Below are 27,133 nucleotides of genomic sequence, written 5' to 3' on the forward strand. Positions count from 1 at the left end.
ATACACAGGGCTTACTAGTGACCATGGGTGAAAAAGTATCAAAACTTGATCAACACCTCACCAATACATTTTTACTCATTCATTTGTTATTAATATCAGGTAATCACTGCCAGGAAAGTGCTTTAATGAACTGGTACATTGATCAAAGCATTTGCTGCTGATCAGTCTATCATTCCATCAGATATGGTTATTTTGGGCAGTTAAACTCCATTCTGTGCAGTACAGCCACAGAAAGAGATTTGTAAGACTTCTGGATTTGCTATAATCTTACCATGTAGTAACCACTGTAACATTAGCCCCAAAGTGTCAACTATTTTAGCGCAGCAGCCATAGGCTCAACAATTCCTATTACAGTACGTTTAAAAAGTGTTATGAGACAATAGGACTATAAAGCATTACATACTAAAAATGTACTGCTTCTACTAAATGGGTTCATGTACTTAAAGGGCACCTGTTGGACAAAAATATATAATCCTCAACCCAAGGGAAGGGCTAATAGAAGGCTGCACTTCGGTTGGGGTTAAAAGTAGTTGAAATAGTTAAAAAAAATTGCCCCCACCAGCATTAGGAAACGTGCACCGGGAGGGAGCATCACATATATGCGCATTATGCATGTGCCTTTGGTTGGGGATAATACTCTTGCCCTACAGGTGCCCTTTAAGAATGGCAAGTTGCAAATTGCAAAAAATAATCACAATTGCTCTCTGTATTTGGCACTGTATGCTGATGGGCAATATATGGGTGTCCCCTAGCACATCCCAACCATGCAATTTAGAATGCACAACACTAAAGGGCCAGGGGACACATGGTGCAAGGCAGCCCTATAATTAATTATTGCTCAGCCTTCACCCTGAGGATTGATAGCTGCAATGTCTTCTCATCTTTGTGAAACATACCATACCTTCACACTACATTTCCATGAGTATTATTTAATGAAAAATCTGCTATCACTGTGGATGAAAAGGTGAGAACAAGGAAATGACTAGAGAAGGAGTAGTCGGTGCTGAAAAAGGAAATTAATAAACTATTATTTTCCCAGAAATATTTCGCTCGGGCAGATTGTGACACCAGTTGCAGAGTGAGCACTGTCCAGTAAAATTATCCCCAAGAACAGCCTCTGCCTGTAGCCTATATAGTTATAAAATAATACTGATGTATCTGATCCTGTTACTAACAGAAGGTCCCACGTCTGTGCAATTGGACTGTCAGTGAGATCAAGATGACAAAGATCTCAAATCCAGTGATTTGGTCAAATGCAAGCTGCAGCCCATATTTAAAGAAAATGAAGAGGCTTGGTCACCGATAAAACGATAATGCCAAACAATTTGACTGATTCCTCAGCAACCTTGATCCTACAGAAAAATACATTTAAAACCACCCTAAACCTTGGGAAGATAGACTTACTGTATATTGAACTGATCTTCAGACAAGATTCCACAAAGACTGGCCACAAGAAGTTGCAGGCAATACTTCACCTGTTATTGTGTTCCTTATGATTTCCCAACTGAGTGAATCTGCAACTATTTATATGTGATTAATTGCTGAATTATTTTAAAAACCCAAATTGAGACAATATGCCCTGCATTTACAGATATGATTTTCACTGATTTCCATGCTAGTCTTCTTGTCAGTTTTATGATTAAAAATGCTAATACCAGGGCTAATGTCTTAGGAAAAGACTTTATAAAAACACGTTTCCATATAGCACGTGGTTAAGCATGTTGTTCTTTGTAGTGTAGATAAAACAATGTCACCTCAACTTAAAAGGGCAAATATGGTCATTCAGCATACACTCAGAGTCACCACATTTTATTTAAAGAAACTCTAGCCTTTTTTATTTCTAAGTAATGTTCATCTTCTTTTCTATAAATAGCATAGGTACCAAAAGTCCTTTTATTTGCCAGGATTGTAAAATGATGGCTAAGTGGCAATGTTACATAACCCCACAATTCAAATTCTATGGTAATTTTGCTTATCAGTTCTGGGCATTGTATCTCCATAATTGCAATTTTGTTTTGTAACCTGATCTGTTTGCCTTGTGTGGATAGTGTTCACAATACCTGGCTGTTTTGCCTAGTAGGAGGGTATCTATGTTTAAGACCTGGAGTTAATGTGTCTTATCTGTTCTGGGAGGGGATTGCAGGACAATGACAGCTCTCACCTGCTGATCCCTCCTCCACAGCTTTGTTTCTTTATTAACCCTCCTTTTGGCTCAGTCATTCCTTCCCCACCTAGCTTGTTACAATCACTGCACATGTGGTTATTCTCCCTGAAGCATCTTATAGCATACTGCCTGTCCCTGCCTTTCAGCTTTAGCTATCTGCCCCTAGAGTTTACATCTTGCCCTTGCTTTTGGCTGCACTTATTTGCCCCCTTTATCCTCTCAGCTATAGATAACTTCCCTTGGATTCTAGTGTCTTCCCCTTATCCTATATCTGAGCACATCCTTTCTGGGCACTTGTGATCTAAAACAGAAGCTATATTTATTTTACTATGGGTACTCCGGGGGACATTGGCTCTTTTACAGTTTGGGACTACCTGGTGTTTGCTCTGATGCTGCTGATCTCAGCAGTTATTGGAATCTATTATGCTTTTGCTGGGGGTGGACAGAAGACCTCTAAAGATTTCCTGATGGGTGGGAGAAGCATGACTGCCGTGCCTGTGGCCCTATCCCTAACTGCCAGCTTCATGTCTGCAGTTACAGTGCTGGGCACACCAGCAGAAGTGTACCGCTTTGGAGCCATGTTCAGCATATTTGCCATCACTTACCCCATAGTGATGGTGATCAGCTCAGAAGTCTTCCTGCCGGTGTTCTACAGACTGGGCATCACTAGCACTTATGAGGTAATTATCGTTTACTCTTGGGGGCTGCAATGATTTCATACACATATAATGGCTACATTTAATTGTAGGTGTTAGTACTGTGCCTAAACAAACAGATATAGGGTAGATACTCATATTGGAGTATACTAATGTTGGTTAAATATAGGACTTACATTGGGGAAGGCTTGTGTGAAAACAAATGCTCAGATTCCACCTGATGAACTAGTAACTGGTACAATATTATAACATATGCTATCAGTCCCACATAGCCTGTGTTCTTATGAACTTTAACTTACAGAATTCTGAGATATCCTCGAAAATCCCTCATTAAGTAAAGCAGTATGGCCATGGGTTTTCAGAGTGATGTTGCCCAAATTAATTATAGATGACAAATAAATAATGGTAGTTTCTGCTTCGGTTGCAGTATGGTATCTAACCACCTTATCTATAACCATCTATAACCATGTACCCCCCAAATACTGCTGTGTCATACCAGCAATTTGTGTCCCCCAAAATATAGCAGGCTACAATAGTATCATATGGGGCATTCTTTAATGTATATATACTGTGGTTTAGACTGTCAGCTACAGGTTGATCACGTGGCAAAGCAATTCAGCAAAATCTGCCTTAGATTATTAAATTTAAAGTGTTGTGTTGATATATACATGAGTGAGCAAATATTTACATATTCACTGTCAAGGGATGCTGGTAGTTGTAGCTCTATACCTAGTGGAGACTTGCAAGTTGTATCATAAATAAAATGGCTCCATGCAGGATGTTTGGGACCAAACGCAAACTCGTCAGAAACATCTCCAATTTAAATAATTTTGCCATGGGTTTAAAGGCAGAATAAATGCTACAATCATTTTATCTTTTCATTTTCAGTACCTTGAACTCCGCTTTAATAAGTTTGTCCGGCTCCTCGGCACTATCATTTTCATCATACAAACGGTATGTTTTTTGGTGCTGTTTTGGTTTTGGTTGCACTTTCAAACATTAATCTGCTATGAAAGGTTCTCTATTAACAATCTGTGATTAAACAATTGTTCTATTCAGTTTTCTTTGTTAGCAAAGCCATCAACTCCTCAATTCCTCAATGCAGACCTACAGTATGTCCCACGACATAGTGTGCAAACTACCAGCTATATTTGCATGATCATTTCAGGTGTCCTACACTAGGTGCATATCTTAGGCAATAAATACATTAAAGGCACACATATATGGGCTGATTTAGAGGCTCGTTGAGCAACATGCAAAATGGTCATATATTATTCAATGTGACAACAGATGTGAATGGCCAAATTGCTCTGTTTGCTTTCAACGGAAGCTTGAGGAAGATGCATTATTACATTAAATTATAGTATAATGTAGAAAGTGATATTCTGAGACTTTTTTAAATTGGTCTACAATTTTATCACTTTTTAAAATAATTTAGCCATTTGTTCAGAATCTTTTCAGGATTTTTTTTTACAACTATGTGGTTGCTAGGGTTGAATTTACACATGCCACATGTTATTTTGTCTCAGAATCATCAGAAGATCTCTTGCCATAACTGCAGATAAAATTGTGTGTGTGTAATTGTGCAAAATAGGACAAAAGCACCATGTTAGTGCCCTAATGGCGAACTACAATAAGTACCACAGTGTTTGAAATGAAACTCAGATTAACCCAAGTTACTCTGTATTAAGTGTGTATTTCCTTTCCTAGATTTTATACACTGGAATTGTTATTTATGCTCCTGCTTTGGCTTTAAATCAAGGTAAGAAACCATTATATAGAGACACATAGGGGTATATTTATCAAAGAGTGAGTTAGAGGTCGCCACAGTCCGCAGAGTGAAATTCTGCCACTCTCCATTCATTTCTATGAGATTTTTAAAAGAGCATTTATCAATGGGTGAAAGTGAAACACCTTTAAAAAATCATCCAAGCCACTCTTAAAGGCATTAACTGAATCAGCCATCACAACATCATTGGCAGTGCATTCCACAACCTCACTGTCCTCACTGTGAAGAACCACCTACGTTGCTTCAAATGAAATTTATTTTCTTCTAGTCTGAAGGGGTGGCTAGAGTCCTGCAGCGGGTCGGGTACCCGCGGGTTACCCGCAAAAACCTGCGGTACCCTGTGGGTTGCAGCTAGAAGTTGCGGGTATAGCCGCGAGTCGGTGGTTCTGCGGGTTTGCGGGTAGCAGGTTGGGTCACGGGTCTTCTCAATAGCGATATTTACTCCTTTTTCTGGTCAAGTCTACTTCCGATGACGTCACTTCCAGTTTACAATGACGGCACTTCCTGTTTGATTCCTTTTTTTCTGATCACGACTACTTCCGATGATGTCACTTCCGGTTTACAATGACAGCACTTCCTGATTCTTGATGGTCATCGGGTCACAGGTCCGGGTTGTAATGTACTTGTAAAGTGTAATCATGTCCCCTTGCAAGCACCTTTTTTTCAGAGAAAACAACCCCAACCATGACAGTCTACCCTCATAATTTAAGTCCCTCCAACCAGTTTAGTTGCACAGCTCTGCACTCTCTCCAGCTCATTTCTTAAGGACTGGAGTCCAAAACTGAACTGCATACTCCAGATGAGGCCTCACCAGGGACCTATAAAGAGGCCTAGTTCTGTTTTCATCCCTTGAGTTAATGCCTTTTTTATGCAAGACAGAACTTTTTTTGTTTAGTAGCCACAAAATGACTGCCCAGAATTAGACAATTATTCTACAAAAACCCCAAGATCCTTCTCATTTATGGAAACTCCCAACACACTGCCATTTAGTTTATAACTTGCTTTTATATTATTTTTGCCAAAGTGCATAACCTTGCATTTATCAACATTGAACCTCATTTTCCAGTTTGCTGCCGAGTTTTCCAACTTAGACAAATCACTCTGCAAAGTGGCAGCATCCTGAATAGAACCTATAGTTCTGCACAATTTAGTATCATCTGCAAAAATAGAAACAGTACTTTCAATGCCCACCTCCAGGTCATTAATAAACAAGTTGAAAAGCAAAGGACCTGTTCTACTCCACTAACAACACTGGTCCAATTACAAAATGTTCCATTCACCACCACTCTTTGTCTATCTTTTAGCCAGTTCTCTATCCAAGTACAAATACTATGTTCCAGGCCAACATTCCTTAATTTAACCAGTAACCTCTTGTGTGGAACTGTATCAAATGCTTTAGCAAAGTCTAAGTAAATCACATCCACTGCCATCCCAGAATCGAGGTCCCTGCTTACCTTAAAAAGAAATGAAGTCATAAAGTCATAAAAAGAAATTAAGTTAGTTTGGCAAGATCTATTGCACATAAAACCATGATGGTGCAAACTCATAGTATTATTATGTTATTTGCTATGAAGTCCAGTATCTAATCCAGTGATCCCCAACCAGTAGCTCGTGAGCAACATGTTGCTCTCCAACCCATTGGATGTTGCTCCCAGTGGCCTCAAAGCAGGAGCTTATTTTTGAATTCCTGGCTTGGAGGCAAGTTTTGGTTTCATAAAAACCAGATGTACTGCCAAACAGAGCCTCAATGTAGGTTGACAATCCATATAGGGGCTACCAAATGGCCAGCCCTTATTTGGCACCCCAAGAACATTTTTCATGCATGTGTTGCTCCCCAACTCCTTTTACTTCTGAATGTTGCTCATGGGTTAAAAATGTTGGGGATCCCTGATTCTAATCCTTTATTAACCCTTCAAAAAGATTTCTTACCACTGATGTCAGACTAACTGGCCTATAGTTTTGAGGCTGAGATCCCTTTTTGAATAGTGGCACCACATTAGCAATTCGCCAGTCTCTTGGCACCATGCAGACCTCAATGAATCCTGAAAAATTAAGTAAAGCGCTTTGGCAATAACAGAGCTAAGCTTGCTAAGTACCCTGGGATGAATACCATCTTCTAGGCTCTTTTGAATTTCTTCATGTGTGAACCATGCATCATTAGTTGTATTATTAAAATTGGGACTATTAATAAGGAAACCTTCATTAGCTGGTTCCTCATTTGTAGACAGACAAAAAATATGAGTTCAGAATCTGAGCTTTTTTTTGTTCTCATCAACCAGCTGACCCCCCTCTGATATTAAAGGTCCCACCCCTTCCTGCTTAATTTTTTTACTATTAACATATTTAAAAAAATATTTTGGATTATTTTTACTGCTTACTGCAATATCCTTTTCCATATCGATTTTAGCTTGCCTTTTTTGCATGATTTATTGGCCTCCTTTTACCTTATAAATGATTCGGTTTTCCCAGCTTGAAACTTGAAAGCCTTAAAAGCACATCTTTTCTTACCCACCTCAACACCAACAGTTCTATTGAACCAAAAAGGTTTTGCTTTGCAACGACATTCCTTGCTTACAAGGGGAATATACTGACATGTATATTTATTAAGCAGCATTTAGAAGACTTCCCATTTTTGTTCTGTGTTTAACCCTGTGAAAATCATTTCCCACTTAATATGTTACAGAGATGCCCTTATACTGTCAAAGTTTGCATGTCTGAAATTTAGTGTTTTAGTTACTCCTTTATAGAATTGCTTCTGCAATAGAATCTCAAAGGAGACCATGTTATGATCATTATTCCCTAAATGCTCATCCACACAAATGCTAGAGATGAGTTCAGTATTATTAGTTATTACAAGATCCAAAAGAGAGTTATTCCTAGTAGGTTCTTGATCGAGTTGGAATAAAAAGTTGTCATTCGCATATTTACAAACTTACTAGCTTTTTCTGTCTTGGCAACCCCATTACCCCAGTCAATGTCTGGATAATTGAAGTCACCCATAGTAATAACTTGACCTAGTTGTGAAGCCGCTTCTATTTGTAAGAGTAGCTGGGCTTCATACTCATCACTTATATGAGGTGGTTTATAGCATACACCAATAATAATTTTCTTTGTAACATTTTGCCCAGTCAAAATCTCTATCCAGAGGGATTCTACACCCTCCCCAGTGCCAGCTATGGTTATTTCTTTAGTGCATGGGTTTAATTCAGGCTTTACATCCAAACACACTCCTCCACTATTTTTAATCCCTTTGTCCCTCAAAAGTGTCAGGAAGCAGCTAGTGAAGCAGCTAGTGACGGAAATGTTATAATAAGTATATAAATAGTGCTCTTTCAAAGCATAGTTAGTCTAGCAGTGCTACCCTAATGAGCATCTATTTAGATTTCACTAGACTCATTACTTTTAATTTCCCTCTATACAGTGACTGGGTTTGACCTGTGGGGTGCTGTTGTTGCCACTGGGGTGGTTTGTACCTTCTACTGCACAATGGTAAGCAATTATTTATTTTATCCTTACCTTAAGCTTTCCCTTTCTAAGAAGTGTCATCCTCAATAGTTCTTTAATGAGTGTTGTTGTGTTGTTGGGCACTGCAATAAATCACAGTTTAGCCAGTAATGTCTATATACAGTATGTATTACTAACCCTTAGTTAAATCAAAACTTGCAATTAGCTTAAAATAGCAAAACAAACTAATATTTATTTGACGTTTCAGGTGTGTGTGATCAAATTTTCCTAAGTCTTGTAACTCATGCAGAGCAATCAGATATTTGTTTTTAATCTTCTGCCACCAACTGCTGATTGTTTGGTATTTGTTACTGGACTGGGCATTCGCTCTCTAGTGAACCAAATACTTAGCATCAGACACTCCATGATCCATTGCTCAACACACACAGCAACCATTTTTTCATCTGTGCCCTTACAAAAAGGTTTGGGGCACAGAAATATGAGTGGGTGCTTGGTGTCCCTGGTGCAAAATTGTTGCATAAAATCTGCACTGAAGTTTGGTTAACACAGCAGAGAACAGTTATCTACCACTCCAGTATGGTGTACATGAGAAATTGTAACCTTAAAACAAGGTAGCTTTGTTCTCCAGGTAACTGGTATGACATTGCCACAAAGTCCAAACCTTTTTTTTTTTACCAACTGAAAATTATAAACCATTATGACAGTGTGTGTGTTAAAGCTTACCTATGCAGGACAACATCTGCTAAATAAACATAATAGATGTATTAAACTGGCCTCCAGTAAAGGGAAGAATATACATATATAAATATATATATTTTGCCCTTTCAAATCATATCAAAGAATGCCCATGTGAACTCACCATGTACAGTTTCCTTAAAACTAAAAGCTGTGCCAGAAAATGTTTTCATAGCCACTAGGAGGAAACAAATTACACACTTACCTCTTAAAATAACTGTATGACAAATATAAAACAAAAGACCAAAATTACATACAAGAGACACTGCATAACTAAATGTTCTTCTTCTGAGTTGTGTTTGTTATTCTTTTGTAGGGAGGTCTGAAAGCTGTGGTCTGGACAGACGTGTTCCAAGTTGGGATTATGGTGGCTGGGTTTTCAGCTGTAATCATAAGAGCAGTTGTGGTTCAGGGTGGCATTGGACCTATTTTGGACGATTCTTACTATGGAGATAGATTAGATTTATGGGAGTAAGTGGCTGGCTTTTTTCCTCATGTGTATTAAATGAGCATCACATGTAAAATAATTAAAAATAATTCCACTAATAATTGTACTTGGAACTCCCAATTAAGAAAATACATCATCACACATAGCCAGAGTTAGAGAATCACAAAATAAAAAGAGTAATGCATAGACCTCCGCCAATTAAAAATTATTTATGTTTTAAACAAAAAAAAGCTACTTTTATATTAATACATGTTTTTTGTCCAGTTTTAATCCTAGCCCTCTGCAAAGAAATTCCTTTTGGACATTTGTTGTTGGCGGAACGTTTCTTTGGACAGGGGTTTATGGAATAAACCAATCTCAAGTTCAGAGATACATTGCTTGTAAAACCAGGTTTCAAGCTAAAATGTAAGTGTCAATGCATTGCTACTGAAATTATCATGGATACAGGGAACTGTGGCAGGGAATGGTTTCTATAGGTTTATGGGTTTCTATAAATTAGAGCCTGCTGACATCATAATGAAAATATAAGGACATCATAATGTAAATGTATTTAAGTTTTCTTGCGTCTCTAATGGCACACCCTGTTCTTCTGAATGTTACAGTTCATCTCATGTTTATTGGCTGTGTCCCAAGGAATTTTAGCAAAACAAATCAAATGATGAAATTCCTATTAAAGTGTAAATGTGCTCTATCTTTATAGTCCTTATATTTTCAAAATAAAGAACCTGTTACATGATTTGCGTCTTAGTAGTAGTTGTACATGTTGTAGGTGCATTGTTTCAAAAACAACATATATATATATATTTCCCATATATAATATATATATATATTCCTATACCTATTGTTGTATTCTGTAGCAAGCGTGTCGCTTATTCATGATTACTAGGTTTAATGCTGCCAGTGTGTCTATGGAAAATGTTGATGCCAATATGGCAACTCCCTCCCATAAATAAATGCAGAGAAAGAATATTGTAATTCAATCATTCATTTTTATATAAAGTAAATACATAAAAATTTTATTTTAGAAATAAGTAATTTCTCTTTAAAAATGTACTTTTAAACATGGCATTTAAAGGGAGATTGCTTTACAGTTGATATACAGTATATATTTTCCTGCCTGTCTAGGGCTTTGTATGTGAATCTTCTTGGACTTTGGGCAATTCTGGCTTGTGCTGTATTGAGTGGATTGGCCATGTATTCAATTTATAAAGACTGCGATCCCTGGACTGCCAAGTTTGTGTCTGCCCCAGACCAGGTGAGGTTATGCACTAGTATACAAGTATGAGATCTCTTCTCATGGAAATCCAATATGCAGAAAAATCCAAGTTACTAGGGATGATTCTGGGGCAACCTTCCCGATGCTGCTCCTCCTCACACCCCAACCCCAAAAATCTAGCATCAGAGAGAGAAAGAAAGAGAGAGAGAGTGGTGGGGAGGGTGGTGGCTACATCACATTGCATTCTCTGCACTAGAAGCGCTGAATTTCCAGTTTTGTCTCTTAAAGATAGGTTTTTTGCTGTCCCTGGTAACACACATGTACCTGTACTACTACCCCTTGGATGAGTACATACCAGCAGTTAAATGAATCCAATAACGACTTTCAACCAATCAGAATTACTGATTCCCCAATTTATCTGAACTTTTGGACAATGTCTTCATATGTGGAGGAGGCAGATATCCAATAAATCCGGGCCTGTTCCAAGCGGTGTGCTTGACATGAGTTAGGGTTTATTTAGATTGTTGGACATAAATTGCATTATATGAGTGTGGAGTTAACGTATACCCCAATCAGGAGTAACCTAGAGGTTTTAAACCAATACCATTATCTCCTATAAAATATTCAACCATCAAACTGAATAGTATAATGTTTGCATTTTGCGTTACCCAATAAGCTCTTTCTGGGCAGATAACAAATATGTGTTTCTCATAGAAAGATTAATATAGGTAAATATAGATGTAAAAAGTTTGGATATGTACAGCTGTACTGAAAGCTGATCAGAGAGCTCCGGACAGATATATAAGAGCAATACAAAAAAAATCGGCAAAATTTTCTCCAGGTCTTGTAGCCCACAGGAACTAGACAGTTGATTACACTCCTCCAACAAATGCTATATGCTGATTGGTTGTTATGGATAGTTAGAAGTGATGCAAATTTAGCACCCCTATTTGCATTTCTCATGGTTTTTATACTGTTATTTAAATGCAGCAGCTCAGGTGCAGAAAAGATGCCACTGTTGATAGACAGATATACATATATTAACATTTAAAAAATAAAGACTCCCTAGTGATGCTTTTCCAGACTAGCAAATTAGATCAGAAGAGATGTTATGACTGGACTAACTAACAATGTAATATCTTTATACATTTATCTGATGCCCTACCTGGCTTTGGATATTCTGCGGGATTACCCAGGACTCCCAGGGCTTTTTGTTTCATGTGTTTACAGTGGGACATTAAGGTAAGGACTATACTTATTGACAGGTGGGAATACTATATTAAAACATACAAGGCTGATTTCAGTAAAGCCCAACCCTTCTAAATGTGTAACTCATTGTTTTATATGGGCTGTGTTTCATGATGTTTCTAAGTGAAACCAGCTGCATATAATTTGTAGGTATCTTATTAAAAAATTAAAAAACAGAACAGTGGCATAATTAGATGTTACTGGGCCCCACAGCAAACTCAATTTAGGGCCCCAAAACATTTGTAGGTTGACCTATACTATGTATTCCTTCCCATCAGTACGGTTTCCTCCAGCATAAACGCTTTAGCTGCTGTAACAGTGGAAGACCTTATAAAGCCTTACTTCAAATCCCTCAGTGAAGCGAAGATGTCTTGGATCTCCAAAGGAACAAGTAAGATTTCCTCATAGTTCCGCTGCACATTAAAACTTCAGGTCAAATATTATCTGTCATCAGCAGTGACAGTGATTTTTATTCACATGAATTACAAGAGGAACAGGGGTAACAGGAGGCTAGAATTTGTTAGCATAAAAAGGCAATGTATACCATAAACCTTAGTCTGAGGCCGTAGTAATCTGCGTACCCGCACTTGCTGCAAAACGCACGTGACTGTGCACATGGTCCTCTTCTCACAGGCTCACTTGGGTGGTATATTGTCAGCTAAACTCCTTAACTGCATCAACAACTTGCCTACTTCTTGACAGTTTCTTCTATTTATTGATAAATAAATACTTCTCCAAATTTAGGTCAGCTAAGCTGGTGAACATAGAGAGGAACAATCATGTTATAGGCTTTGCCACGTTTTTACTGTTAATAATAAGTAACAAATCTACCATAAATATTTAACAGTGAATGCGTGAAACAGCTGTACAATTTCTTTTATTTTTCCGAGGTCTCGTATATGGGGCAATATGCATTGCAATGGCTGCTCTGGCATCTCTGATGGGTGGCTTGTTACAGGTAAAGGTTTGCTTTCATTTGTTCTGCAATTGCAACTGTTATTTGTTTTATGAAGGCTTAAAATGCCAAACACCATAAAAATAAATAATAGAATAATGAAATCTGTTGAGATTAAGCTCCTTGATACAAGGTTATCATATAACCACAGCCTACAAGATAGGGCATAACTGTATGACTGCTGAATTTGCCATAAGAACAGTGCACAATTTCTTTATTTTATTACATCAGATTTCTGTGTCCACTTAAATCTGTTGACTCTGCCCCTCGAGGCTTGTGTTATAGGACCCTCCTGACAACTGTGTGAACAATATCTCTCTGAAAATCTGTCACATACAGTATCTATAAGGCAGGTTTAAAAGTAGCACTGCATGAGGAGTGCATCTGGGCACTGATGCGGTCCCTGCTTATAGGTCCCCGTAGGCCCATAGAATAATCCTAGGGACCAGCAATCAGATCAGCGCAATTTGACCCAGCACGTGGTTGGACATATTGTGCAAAGATCACTTCACATTCATAAGGAATTAAATCCACCAGCTAAAAACTGCTGCATGTGACATTAGCTTATGGGTTATGACACATGGGTCAATTGGGAGCACTTGGGAAAACAAAATGCTCTGTGTCACTTATCCTTATTGTGGTGTTTATACAAATGGCCTGTAGGTGTCACTGTGCACAAGAGTTATACTGTGTATACATAGTACTTTCTATACTGCTTAAAGTGTTAGAGTTGAATTTACTGTTGAAGTGTAATGGCTGCAAGAACCTGCTAATAAAGCACTGTTATACTCTACTCCAGGGATCCCCAACCTTTAGAACCTGTGAGCAACATTCAGAAGTAAAAGGAGTTGGGAAGCAACACTAGCATGAAAAATGTTCCTGGAGTGACGAATAAGGGCTGTGATTGGCCATTTAGTAGCCCCTATGTGGATTGTCAACCTACAGTGAGGCTCTGTTTGGCAGTGCATCTGGTTTTTATGCAACCAAAACTTGCCTCCAAGCCAGGAATTCAAAAATAAGCACCTGCTTTGAGGCCACTGGGAGCAACATGTTGCTCACGAGCTACAGGTTGGGGATCACTGCTCTACTCATACTCGGCTAGCAAACATAACAAATTGGCGACGAGATGTCTCTTCTACCTCTGCAGCAGCCTGCACCTTTTCTTCCAAACCCTGGTGAGCCTACCATACCTTTTACTGCTTGGATCCGTATGAAAATTACATTATTGCTGCTGACCAAGGGGAGATTTCTGCTGCTAGAAAGTGTGCTTTACTTATTCACTGCCTGGGAGCAGAGGGACTGCGTATAGTCTATACATTACCATTAGCTGATGAGACTTATGAAACTGCACTTACTGCTATAAAGAACTTTTTCATGGCAAGAGTAAATGTGGTTGCTGAAAGATATAAATTCCGCCAATGTGGACAATGTAATGGCGAATCCACAGAACAATTTGTAGCAGCTTTGAGAGAGCTGGTTGTTACCTGTGAGTTTGGGAATCTAACAGATGAAATGCCAAGAGACCAAATAGTGGAAATAAACTCACCTCGCATTAGAGAGAGACTGCTCCTAGCGCAGGATTTAACCCTTGCAAAGGCTATTACAGTTGCTAGCCAAACTGAAACAGCAGTGGCAGAGGCTAAAACTCTCTGTACAGACTGAATCCAGCACTTTGGCCTAATAATGCACAGTCACAGGAAAGGGATTCACCTACACTGCATAACCATGCAGCAAATACAAATAAAAAATACTGCTTCCGCTGTGGTTCAACACAACACACTGCAAATTGTGCTGCATGTCCTGCAAAAGCTGTGCAGTGCCGCAAATGCAAAAAGGTAGGACATTTTGCTAAGATCTGCTGTAGTTCTGATTAAGATGTTCATGAAGTCACTGCTTCAAATGTTACAGTTTTACGTGTGGATAAACTGATACATTTATTCCAGACAATTTTATATGCACTGTCAGTGTCAGTACTGCTTCTGCTGACAAGGGACACTCCATTAACCTGGTGCTTGATACAGGTTCAGCTGTTTCTAAACTACCAAAGGATGTTTCCTTTAAGTACTTTGCAAAAGACCCGCTTGTTGCACCTGCCCTGAAACTGGTCAGTTACTTAAAGGATCCAATCCCTGTGCTTGGTTGCTTGCCAGTGACTGTACAATTGGAATCAAATACTGCAAAATGTGACTTTTACATTGTGAATAAGGGTACTGCTATTCTTTTTGCTGCATTAAACCTACAATTAGTTGATGGTCTCACTACTACAGCACCAGTGCCTGCAACACAGCTTGTGTCTAAAATTTCACCACTTCAGCCACTACCATTTCCTGATTCAGCATGGGAAAAACTTGCTATTGATATTGTTGGCCCTTTTGCAGATGCTCCTATAGACTGTAGATTTGCTATAACCTTGATAGACTATTACAGTATATGTCCTGAAATTGCATTTGTTTCTCATATAGCATCAGCTACAGTAATAACATTTCTGTCTACAGTCTTCAGTAGAGAAGGTAATCCAAAGAAGCTAATATCAGGCACAGTTTGTCTCATCTGAGTATAAAATCCTTTCTGAGAGAGAGGTATATTGTGCATAGGAAATCTTCAGTGTATTACCCACAAGCAAATGGAGAAATTGGGCGATTCAACAGAAGTCTGAAAGAAGCACTACAGACAGCAAATCTTACTGGGAAATCTTGGAAAGTATTTACAACAGAGTTCCTACATAACTACAGAGCAACGTGCCATGCAACAACCCAATCATCTCCAGCTGAATTATTACATGGCAGACAGATGCGCACTAAGTTACATGTTGCAGACATCAAACTTCCACAAAATACTGTGCCTACAAAATCATCTACTGCTGACATTGTTAAACGTCAAGAAGCCAAATGCAAGGCTTATATGGACAGAAAATGTGGTGCAAAAGAAGTGCACTTTCAGCCTGGATCTTTAGTCAGAATTAAGAAGCCAGGAATACTGAAACATGGACAATATAAATTTACTACACCACATAAAGTCAGATGCCAGCGAAAACCATACACATATGAACTGTCTGATCGACGCATATGGAATGAAAGTCGTCTTGCTTAGGGATGTCGCGGACTGTTCGCCGGCGAACTTGTTCGCGCGAACATCGGCTGTTCGCGTCCGCCGCAAGTTCGCGAACGTTGCGCGACGTTCGCCAATAGGCGTTCACGTCAAAATCGTTCGACCATTCGACCATTCGATCGCTAAAATCGAAGGATTTTCGTTCGAATCGAACGATCGAAGCCATTGGATTGAATGAAATCATTCGATCGAATGGCTTCGATCGTTCGATTCGAACGAAAATCCTTCGATCGAACGATTAAAATCCTTCGATCGTTCGAATCGAACGATTTTCGGATGTTCGAAGTTCGCGAACTGTCCGCATTTTTTGCCGGTGTTCGCGAACGGCGTTCGCGAACACATTATCGGCGGTTCGCTACATCCCTAGTCTTGCTCCTGCTACATATGACTTTGGAGAAGCTCCATTTGATGAAGGACATTTTCCTACTCCTGATGCCAACTGCAATAGGCCTGAAGAAAGTGAACCTATAAGGCGTACTGAGAGAATCAGAAAATTACCTGCATGGACCAAGGACTATGTGATGTGAATAATGTATAATATTGTTTTAAGATGCATACTGTTTAATTGTTGTTGTTTATTACATTTTCCCAAATGCTTTCCTACTATAGGGGGAATATGTGGTGTTTATACAAATGGCCTGTAGGTGTCTACATACTGTGTATACATATACTGCTTAAAGTGTTAGAGTTGAAGTTACTGTTGAAGTGTAACGGCTGCATGAACCTGCTACTAAAGCACTGTTATACTCTACTCATCCTCGGCTACCAAAACATAACACGTATCCCTCCTCCATAAACTTTGAAAGCACCCAGTGCAGTTTTGTACAGGTTTTTGAACAATAATTACTTGAACAAAAATGTTTCACTTTCAGACTATTTCATTTTGAAGTTAAAGCAGGGTGATTTGAAGCATTTTGTTTCTGCTCAATAGAGATATAAAATCATAGGGTCACCAAATGCTCAAAATTTCCAAATCCAAAATTGATATGCCAAGTTTTGCAATACATGACATATCACCAAACTTGTGTAGGTAATATTCTAACAATGCCTTTTTTTTCTTCCTACAGGCATCTATATCTATATTTGGTATAATTGGGGGCCCTTTGCTGGGCCTGTTTACCCTGGGGATCATCTTCCCGTTTGCTAATTCACTAGTAAGTCATTACTATATTAATTTAATGTTGATTTTATTCTTATCATTTACTGGCCAAAAGGTTAATGGAAGTTTCTGCAAACAGATTATACATTATCATTTAAGGTAGAGCAGTAAATAAATTGACAGTGGGGTGATGAGTTTTTTTTTGTTTATTTTATTATTTTCTGGTCAATGACACCATAGCATCAGAATATGTATGTAGGGCTGTTTTAATAAATGGCCAAAAATAGGTATTTGCCAAGGGCCAACGAGGACGGGAGCACCACCTAATACATTTATGGGGTTTATTTTTCAAAATCTGACTTTTTCTGTTTTTTTTTTTAAATAAAAATGTCTGACCAAACTAGAATCCATGACGTGACCTTATTTATTATTAAAAACGCACGATTTTTTCGGATCGGGGACAAACTCAATAAAATCAATAAAAATTGGGCTTTTTCCCGAAAGGCCAGAATATTTCGGATTTTCGCCCAAAAAGCACCCCCCCTCAAATAAACTCCAGGGCTTTTATCTGCTTCATTGATAATGACATAACAAAGGAATTGTTCACACCTGCCTATGAAATAGCCTTTGAGTCAATTGTCCAATTACTTTTGAGCCCCTGAAATTATGTCATTGTTTTAAAAAAAACGCTTTAGTTCCTCACATTTTTATGCAATCTTTTTGTTCAACCCCCTGAATTAAAGCTGAAAGTCTGCAGTTCAACTGCATCTGAGTTGTTTCATTTAAAATGCATTGTGGTAATGTACAGAACCAAAATTAAAGTTGTCTGTCCAAATATTTATGGACCTAACTGTATATTCCAAGGACATGCCAGGTATAAAAAGCCTTATGTGGTGTAGTGCGCTTACTCGTAGGTTATCACTAAGTGAGTTATAGCACAAATTGTCTAAGACTTTTTATACCTGATATGCTTTCACAAGGATTAGTTTCTGTTACTTATACCTGTTCATAGGATCTGTGAGGGCCTGAGAATATCAATATTTATGTCTGAAGTATTCACATCTGGAACCCACCTTTCCACTGGGGTGAGCTTTAACTTTTTAGCCTTTACACTAAGATATATAATTTACACATGGGGATCATGTCACTTCAGTAAGCACTAGCCATTTCTTCATTGCCTGCTTTGTTATATTGAGATTTACCGGCTTGAGGGTAGTCCTGTTAGTCCCATCATTGGGATCTTTGCTCTAGGCCCACAGGTATCTTAATGCAGCCCTGTATGTATGATAAATATGACATGCCCATTGCTGCTTCTGGTGTATTCGAATGTGCTGTGGGATGGAATCTTTTTGTTTACGTATTCTTATGCATTCCTTGTATTATTATTATACAGCTCATGGTGGTGACTCTCTCTTGAAGTGTGTATGGTACACAGCCATCACATTTTGGCAGTCTAGGTTGCTACAGTCCAGTGAGCAAACTGTTTCAACTGCTTATGAGCAAATTTGCTTTCCTGTTGTTAGGATTAGTGACCGCAGCAAGTGCATAGAATTTTACATTTCAGCTTGGAGAGAAGCAGAATAGAAAGGCAAATAGTTAAAAAAAAAGCAAAACTAAAAGATAAATGACAATTGCAAATGCAGTGTGTGTTCAGCTCAATAAGGCAGTTATGAGATCCCCCTGAAATAGTCCTGTAGGTTTGCCACATTTCTACTGTAAGTAAATCCAATTCCATACAATATACAGGTTTGAAGATTAAAGGGCAATATAAGCATTTTCAGCATCTGGAACTTTTGAAGAGCTTTCATATAGACTGCTAAATTTTGCCTGGGGGAGATGTGTTTGTCTTTACTGTATATGAAACTGTCTTTTATTATTTTCCAGACAGTAGCATTGATACATGTATTGAGCAATTTGGGAGATTTGTTTCACACTTTGATGTACCAATTTAATGTAACATGTAATGGTATTCAGAATGCTTTAACTAAAACCCACCATAAAACAGTTTTGAGAAACAATGTTATGTTGTGATTTCAGGGTGCTGTAATTGGTCTCCTGTCTGGCTTTACAATCTCCCTGTGGGTTGGCATCGGATCCCAGATTTATCCCCCGCTTCCATCCAGCAATTTAGCCAAACCTCTCTCACTAGAGGGCTGCAATTTCACAAGCATTGAAAGTAACTGGACTTCCACTGTGATGCCCATGATGACAACCCTTTTTCCCGAAACACAAGTCAGCAGCAGGTATATCAGTTAAATGTAATACGTTTTTGGGAAACATGTCAAAGATATTTCCTTGTGCTGAGCTACACAAATGTTAAACTCATAGCCCACTATTGGTGGGCCATAGCTGTGACACTAGAACTGCAAGGTTTTTTTGTATGCTGTTCTTATTTTTATAAATAAGATAAATATGTATTTGACTTGTTTTATTGGACTTAAAGTTGCATTTTGTTGGATTGATTTATATGATTTTTCTTGTTATTTGTCTTTGCAGGCCAGAACTTGCAGATAGCTGGTACTCGCTATCATATCTGTATTTCAGTACTCTTGGGACACTAGTTTCAGTTGTAGTTGGTCTAATCGTCAGCTTGCTTTCAGGTATGAGATACACCTTATTACCAGACAATTTAAGTATGATATACTTTTTTTAGGAATAGAAAGTGAATAAAGTTTATGATGCACTTTAAAGTGATAAAAGAAACTCTATACTTTTAAACCTTTGATAAATGTAGGTACAGGACTCACTAATGCCTTGCATCCCCCCTATAACTGGAACAGATGTTGGAGAGTTGAACCTCCCCATAAGGCTATGCCTACTTCATGCTGGAACTTGCAGTTCTGCAATATTTCTGGCTCTGACGTTTAACTAATTGTTCCTCCTTTGCTAAGGTGTCTCTGCCTTCAATGATATAATTAGGTTTGTGAAGCAAGCGTTACAATGAATCACTTTGACTTGGCACTTACTCCAGTTCCAGTTGTAAAAGTTTGATTTTGACTTTTTTTGCAGGAGGGTTAAAGCAAAATATAAACCGTGATTTCCTCTTAACATCTGAAGACTTTTCCTACTTGAATGTTCTCTTCTCTTCTTGCAAAAAGAAAGGGGTAAGTCTACCATTGCCAGTGCACATATCAATTTGCAATGTTGGAATGGGTATATTGTACATTATTAAAGCAGAGTTCCTTCATCTTGACCTTCTGATGTCAGGATCTGTCAATATTTATATTTAGAATCTCAGTAATTCTGTCACTCATTACACTGTAGCCATCCAAGACCTACAGGTGCAATAAGCAAATGGAAAGGCAGTGCTAATCAAAGGGAGGCAAACACAACAGTCCATGGGTAATTTTATAGCCCCAGGCCTGTTCAGAGGATTTCTCTGTATGACACCATGTCAGGGGCCTATCGGGTCCCACCAGGGAGTAGTCAGGACCAAGGAAGAAGCTCAGGGAATAAAGGTCCAAGTTCGTGGTATCTGAAAGGGATAGGTAAAATCGTAGTCAGGTACAGGCAAAGTAATCAATCAGGCAGGCAGCAAGGATCAGAAACAAGGCCAAGCAGGAGTCAGGAAACCAGGAAACTGTAGAATAGGAAATTAGAGAACCCAGGAACACTAAGCAGGATTCCTATATTCGGGCATTGAACACGTGACCTGGAAGTCTTTTTATTTCAAAGTTTGCGCCGGGCGCGTAATGTCATCACGCTGGCGTCCGCCCACGTGGTTCATGGGCGCCGCCATCTTGCTTTGGACGCTGCCGGAGATGGGAGCGCCAAATCTTGTTAAGATTTGTATTCAACAATTGGTGCAATGCATTGAAAATTTGCATAGCACTATAATCCCACATTTTGTTCCCTTTGTATGTTTTTCCCAGCTGTTTAAAATAGAGCCTGACAAATGAGCATTATGATGTTCTCAGATGTTAATGGATGCTTGTCATTTTATTTCACATTTCTTCAATGTGAAACTTTCCTTTTAATAGACAAGGAAGGCAGCAAGGAAAGATGCAGTTGTCAATAAAGAGCCATGTCTTCCAAGGAGTGTTTAATTAACCCTTACTGCTGACATCACTTGGCATGTACAGAATAAGCAAATGTGCCCTTTACCTACAGCAGCACTTGAGAGTGGGAAATACTAATGATTGCAGTGAGGGGAATCAGATACTCATAGAGCTAAAAGAGACCGCTACTGTACCTTTGGGCTTGTGTATTAAGTCCTATACGCAGAGCACAGATTATGCAGGTTTCATTAAAGCCTCTGGTACACAGGAATATGCCCTTTACAATGAAATAAGTGGAAACCTTTTTGTTTTATGGCATATAAAAACACACACATCCTTGATAAAGGCCCCAACGAGGGCCAAAACGTTGGATACACGAGTGATGTTATAATAAACTATTGAATTGAAAATACTGGGAGTTCTGGTCCATTTCGAAGAAAACACACACACATATATACAGAATATTTATATATATTCTTTCTTTTAGCAGGAAGAAAAAGTTGAAGTGTTGAACTGGAAGTCACGTAGTACAGATACTTATGTGGAACAAGGCACAGATAATCCTGCATTTAATCATATGGAAATGACCTCTGCGGAAAAAAGAGAGAAAATTAATGGAATTATTGCTTAAAATCTGTCAATATACTTTTCTGTTTAATAAAGAGGAAACATCATGTGGACAAGCTGGAACTCAACTGGCAAGTTAAAGATATTTACAAAGGACAGACATGTGCAAAGGCAGTCTCATGGACATTGGGAAAAAACACTTCCACGCCTGTTCTTCCGATTTATAGATTGTATTAAACGTTTATTAGATTCAGAACTGCAAATTTATAAGATTCAGACAAAGCAAGCTGTACATGGCAGTTACACTAAAGAGGACATAAAGCAGCACTAAATGCTCTCATTTGCTCCTGAAGTGGATGTCCTAAATAATGATGTTTAACCGCTGATCGGGCGGGTTCGGGCTGGCAAACCATTTTTTTTGAGGGTCAGGGGCACATGGTGGACCAAACTTTTCTCAAGGCCCTTTCCACCTACAACAGCAGCAAAAGATTCAACCTCTTGCTCCTATGCCCTCCTGCCATTGCTCATATTAATTATGTGCCTTCACATCATTGTTGTTTTTTACCCTCTCTTATTCATATTTCACCCTCTTTTCAGTGCAACCTTTGATCAGGCTGAGCAGTTAAAATTTCAAGCCTAAGAGGAAGATTTAATAAGGGTTAAATAGTCAATTCAATTCTAATTTTCAAGTTTAAAACTTCACACATGTGAATTTTAATATCCCTATTCAAATGTAAAATTGACCTCGACCATAGAAACAGTCCTAATTTGAATACTCACCACCTAAAACCTTCCGACTTCATGTACAAGTCAATGGCAGAGGTCTGTTGAGCCATTGGAAAATGTCGAGTTTTTTGTTTTTCGGGGGAAAAACTCGATTTTACGAATCTAATGCGATTCAGATTTTTGGGTTGTAACCATTAGATCAAATATTAGCCATTACATTTTTTTCTCAAATAACCTCCCAGTCAAATTGTGAGTATATTCGAATTTCAAAAAATTCACAAGAATTCGAAAGTCAACCTTTGATAAATGGGCCTCTAAGAGATCCTTACGAAAATAAAAATTTTTACAAATTTTTTACAAATTGTCTGCTATCTACACTATACTAAAAAGTTATTTTAATTTATTTTATCACCTTTTAACCCTGAAAAATAAAATGGGAGCTGCTCTGCTTTTAATGTCCCCTTAAAGGAGAAACAATAACTTAATAAAAAAAAAAACCCTACCCTACATAGACCCCCCTCCCCCGCCTTACTGCCCCCCTGGGAAAATGCCCCTAACGCTTTACTTACCCCTCTGTGCAGATTCTGTCCAGTGGAATTCACGGGTGTCATCTTCGGCAACTTCGGTAATCTTTGGAATGAGACTGGAGCTTCTGCAATTTTGTGAGTTTCGGCAGTTGTCACGAAACAGAAAATTAAAATTTGAGTCCATATTACCCTAGCGACCATGCATTGATTTGAATAAGAGACTGGAATATGAATAGGAGAATAGGATTAATAAAAAGTAGGGTTAACAATAAATTTGTAGCCTTACAGAGCATTTACCTTTACATACAGGTATGAGACATGTTATCCAGAATGTTCAGAGCCTGGGGTTTTCTGGATAATGGATCTTTCTGTAATTTTGATCTTCATACCTTGAGTCTACTAGAAAATCATGTAAACATTAAATACACCCAATAGGCTGGTTTTGCTTCCAATAAGGATTAATTATATATCTTAGTTTAGATCAAGTACAAGGTACTGTTTTATTATAACAGAGAAAAGGGAAATCATTTTTAAAAATCTGTATTATTTGGATAAAATGGAATCTATGGGAAATGGCCATTCCATAATTCTGAACTTTCTTGATAACGGGTTTCTGGATAACGGATCCCATACCTGTACTAGCACCTAACTTAAAGGTGAACCACTTCTTTAACCATAACAAATCCTGCCTTTCTGTCTTCCCTACTGAGCTATACATTTTTTATTTGAGATTGAAACTTGCAGTCATATATCCTATATTCCACCAATACATCTGTTCACTGCCCTGCTGCTGCATATATTCTCTGAGCATATATTATGTGTTTTTTGTTAAAAATAATTATTTGCACAATTTGATTAAACATTGTCTTATTTTATAGGCATTAAAGGGATAAAATATCAGTTTTTGTAGTTCAATTTATTGCTCTATTAAATGTCATTAAATCAAAGGAGCATACTTTATTTTGTGTGCAAATCACTTTAGGGGTCATTTGCAATGCAGAAGTGCATAAACCAGCTGCAGTAGTATTAGTATTGCCTAAGAAATGTATCACACTGCTCGGAAAATAGAAAAGGCTTAGTAGCTAATAGAAAGGAGCTGAATTGCCAGGGGCCCTGGAAATAATTAGCAAATAACCAAGTAAATGATGAGTTGTTTTTCAAAGCAATGCCCTTCACATACCCATCTAAGGGTGTTTGACAATGCAAGTTAAAAACAGGATAGATCACATATTTATTTATAAGCAAGTTCTTTCATACCAATAGACTTGTTACTTACAACCGCACAGATTATGCATTTATGTTATTAATATTAGATTGGATAACATTTCATTTATGAGTCTGATCAGGTTCAGGGGTTCACATTGCTGTGTTATCTGGCGTGAAATGGATCTCTTACTTTCCCATAAGCCTGTCCCATTTGACACTTCCCGACTGTTGATAAACTAATTTGTTTAGAAAGATCTGTCTGGCATTGTATAGTGAAAGTTGGCATCTGAAGGACCGTGACTAACCCAAGCTTTATATGTGTGAGTGTGACCTATAATTAAACCAATTCTTCAGTATAATTTAAATCAGACATAGCTGAATGTTCACTTCAGTCTGTGCGAATGATGGGAGGTCAAGGTGATGCTAGCCTGTTCTCCTTTTTGGGAATAGGTTGTGTTTGCTGCAGTCTTGCTCATCTCTGCAATTATTGGGGTATATTTTGCATTTGCTGGAAGAAGGAAAAACACATTCCAAGAATTTCTGACTGGTGGCCCTGTCTCTCATCGCCAGCTTCATGTCTGCACTGACAATCCTGGATACCCCCGCTGATATGTATGGCTTTGGTGCAATATACAGCATGTTTGCCTTTTCCTATGTCTTGGTTGTTATCATCTGTGTAGAGATCTATTAAATATGCTGTTTGAAAACATCTCTTTCTCAAATCTGTTATATCACATACCATCATAAATATCCTCCTATGTTTGTTAGGAACCAGCCACCTTTTCTGAAAAATTGCCTTCCTATCGATTTAATATTCTTCTTTATTAATAATAGTCTTATGTCATGTTTACCTGCTTAAAATACTGATCTGTTCAGTCCCATATGTAAAGTTCAAGATTTCTTGCACCAAAATAGTAGGCGGCACAGTAGTGGTATGTTTGTGTGCATTGCCATCATAATGAATGTGCTAGCTGTCCTGCCTACTTTGTCTTTCCCTGTAGGGCTGCATAAAAGCTGTAATATGGACAGATGTTTTCCAGATAGTGATAATGGTGGCAAGATTCATAGCCATCATTATCCGAAGAGTTTTTGTTCAAGGAGGAATACAGACGATAATACATGGATCCTACTATGGAGGGAGATTGAATTTCTGGGAGTAAGTATAGAACACTTCTAGGCATGCTGGGCAATAGAGTCATTATCCATACACAATTCCTTTAGGGTGATTTGTTTGTAATAATTCCTGATTTGGAACTGCATGAATGCTACCCAATAATGTCAATTTCTCTTGTCTTGCTCCATTTATTTTCCCTGTTATAATAAAATTTTATTTCTGAATATGTGTAATTTATGTGTAAATCAATGTAATTACAGTATGCTTACATTTATTGTCACTTGTACTTGAAATGTATATTAGTGTATTTGATTTCTGCTTACTTATGGGGATAAACTACAAGAAAATAACATTCTATATGCATGGAGTATAGGATAATAATCTGAGCAATAATCTCTTGTAATCAGTGGCAAGCCATATAATGTGGTGTTTGTTTTCCCTCCCTCCTTGTATGTGGCCTGCCTTTAATATTTGCTTGGACTTGGTGTCTGAGTCTGTTAAACCATTCTATGCCTTGCTATGGACTTTTCCTGCTTGTACCAATATCTGTCTTCCTGCCTTGTTTTCTGTGCTTTTGTCATAATATAGTGTTTTCCTGTTTTCAAGTGCCTGTCCTGCATGTGTCCCTATTCCTGCATCCTCTTTTTTCCACACTCCAACCTGTAGGACCATTAATACCTTACAGTGTGATAGAGTTGTTGATCCTGTCCTGAGGGGTCCCCACTATCACCAACAGTGCTTGGCATATAAAAAAACCTTTGCCATACTTTTGAATGGGAAACGATGACTTTGAATATCAAAGTCGAAGGATTTAGCGCTATTTGTCGAACAAAAAATCAATCAAACGAAATACCTTCGATCAGAAATTGGCTAGAAAGCCTATGGGGACCTTCCTCGTAGGCTAACATTGATGCTCGATAGGTTTTTGGTGGCGAAGTAGGTGGTCGAAGTTTTTTTTAAAGAGACAGTACTTTGACTATCGAATGCTCGAATGGTGGAATAGTCGAACGATTTCGAAGGTCGAAGTAGCCAATTCGATGGTTGAAGTAGCCAAAAAAATACTTCGAAATTCGAAGTATTTTTTATTCTATTCCTTCACTCGAGCTAAGTAAATGTGCCCCTATGTGTTGGGTTCTGTACCAGCCCAAGGCAACCATAGCCCTATATCAGGGAAGATCTGTACCTCCAAAGATGCCCCAGTAGCTCCCTATCTTCTTTTCTGCTGATTCACTGCACATGCTCTGTGCTGCTGTCACTTACTGAGCTTAGGGACCCACTCACAACATACAGTACACATAGAATATAAATGTCACAATATAAGGCTAATTAGTAATTAATACAGATAATTACTACATGGCAGCTCAGAAACCAGTGCAATTAGCATCAGAATTTTATAATCCGCCCTGTAGCATCAGTTTATATTACAGACCAACCTCATTTTCTGCTTGACCCCTAAGCTCAGCTTCCCAACAGCTGCTCAGAGCCCACTGAGCATGTGAGTGTCGCAGACTCTTTCCAAGATGGTGACCCCTTGTGACAAGTTAGAAGTCCTGGATCATTGCTGCTATTGACAAGCTGAAATTTTAGGCTGGTGCAATAAGTTCAGTAGATAAAATATGGCATTTTTAGCCATAAAAAATCATGCTACATGTCCTACAAAAGCTGTACAGTGCAGCAAATGCAAAAAGGTAGGACATTTTGCTAAGATCTGCCGTAGTTCTGCTAAAGATGTCCATGAAGCAGAGCCGGCCAACCCAGCGAGGCGCCCTAGGCAACCTGGCCAGCCACGGCGTTGTTTGAGTGCACTCTTGATTGCGCATGCGCGAAAATGCTCTCAAGTGCGCATGCGTGAAACTGCGATTGAGCATGCATGCGCGAAACGGTGTGCACGCATCCGCAAAAGAATCCAGCCGCAGTCGGGGAGAGACGGGAACAGACATGGGGTAGGCGACACAGCAGGTACGTACCTGGCGTCCCCCCAGCTTTGTGCCCTAGGCACGTGCCTACTCTGCCTACCCCTAGTTCCGGCCCTGTCATGAAGTCACTACTACAAATGTTACAGTATTAAGTGTGGGTAAAGCAGGTACATTTATTCCAGACAAGTTTATATGC

The 27,133-nt window shown here is 38.6% G+C and overlaps 1 protein-coding gene across 2 annotated transcripts; it reads left to right on the forward strand.

Moving 5' to 3' along the window:
* The first annotated feature begins 2,198 nt into the window (after positions 1-2,198).
* LOC108713212 (sodium-coupled monocarboxylate transporter 1) lies at positions 2,199-21,619 on the forward strand. 2 transcript variants are annotated; one of them, XM_018256069.2, is made up of 15 exons: positions 2,199-2,844; positions 3,709-3,774; positions 4,531-4,582; positions 8,031-8,098; positions 9,126-9,280; positions 9,522-9,662; positions 10,383-10,512; positions 11,627-11,715; positions 12,000-12,112; positions 12,612-12,679; positions 16,852-16,938; positions 18,921-19,126; positions 19,380-19,483; positions 19,893-19,987; positions 21,369-21,619. In XM_018256069.2, the coding sequence occupies exons 1-15, from the start codon at positions 2,494-2,496 to the stop codon at positions 21,510-21,512; spliced, it is 1,869 nt and encodes a 622-aa protein (XP_018111558.1). In that variant the 5' UTR covers positions 2,199-2,493; the 3' UTR covers positions 21,513-21,619. The 2 variants fall into 2 exon arrangements, with proteins under 2 accessions (XP_018111558.1, XP_018111559.1); XM_018256070.2 differs by having other exon boundaries at positions 21,372-21,619.
* The last annotated feature ends 5,514 nt before the right edge of the window (positions 21,620-27,133 follow it).

The sequence above is a fragment of the Xenopus laevis genome, chromosome 3S (assembly GCF_017654675.1).
Source record: "Xenopus laevis strain J_2021 chromosome 3S, Xenopus_laevis_v10.1, whole genome shotgun sequence".
NCBI lineage: Eukaryota > Metazoa > Chordata > Amphibia > Anura > Pipidae > Xenopus > Xenopus laevis.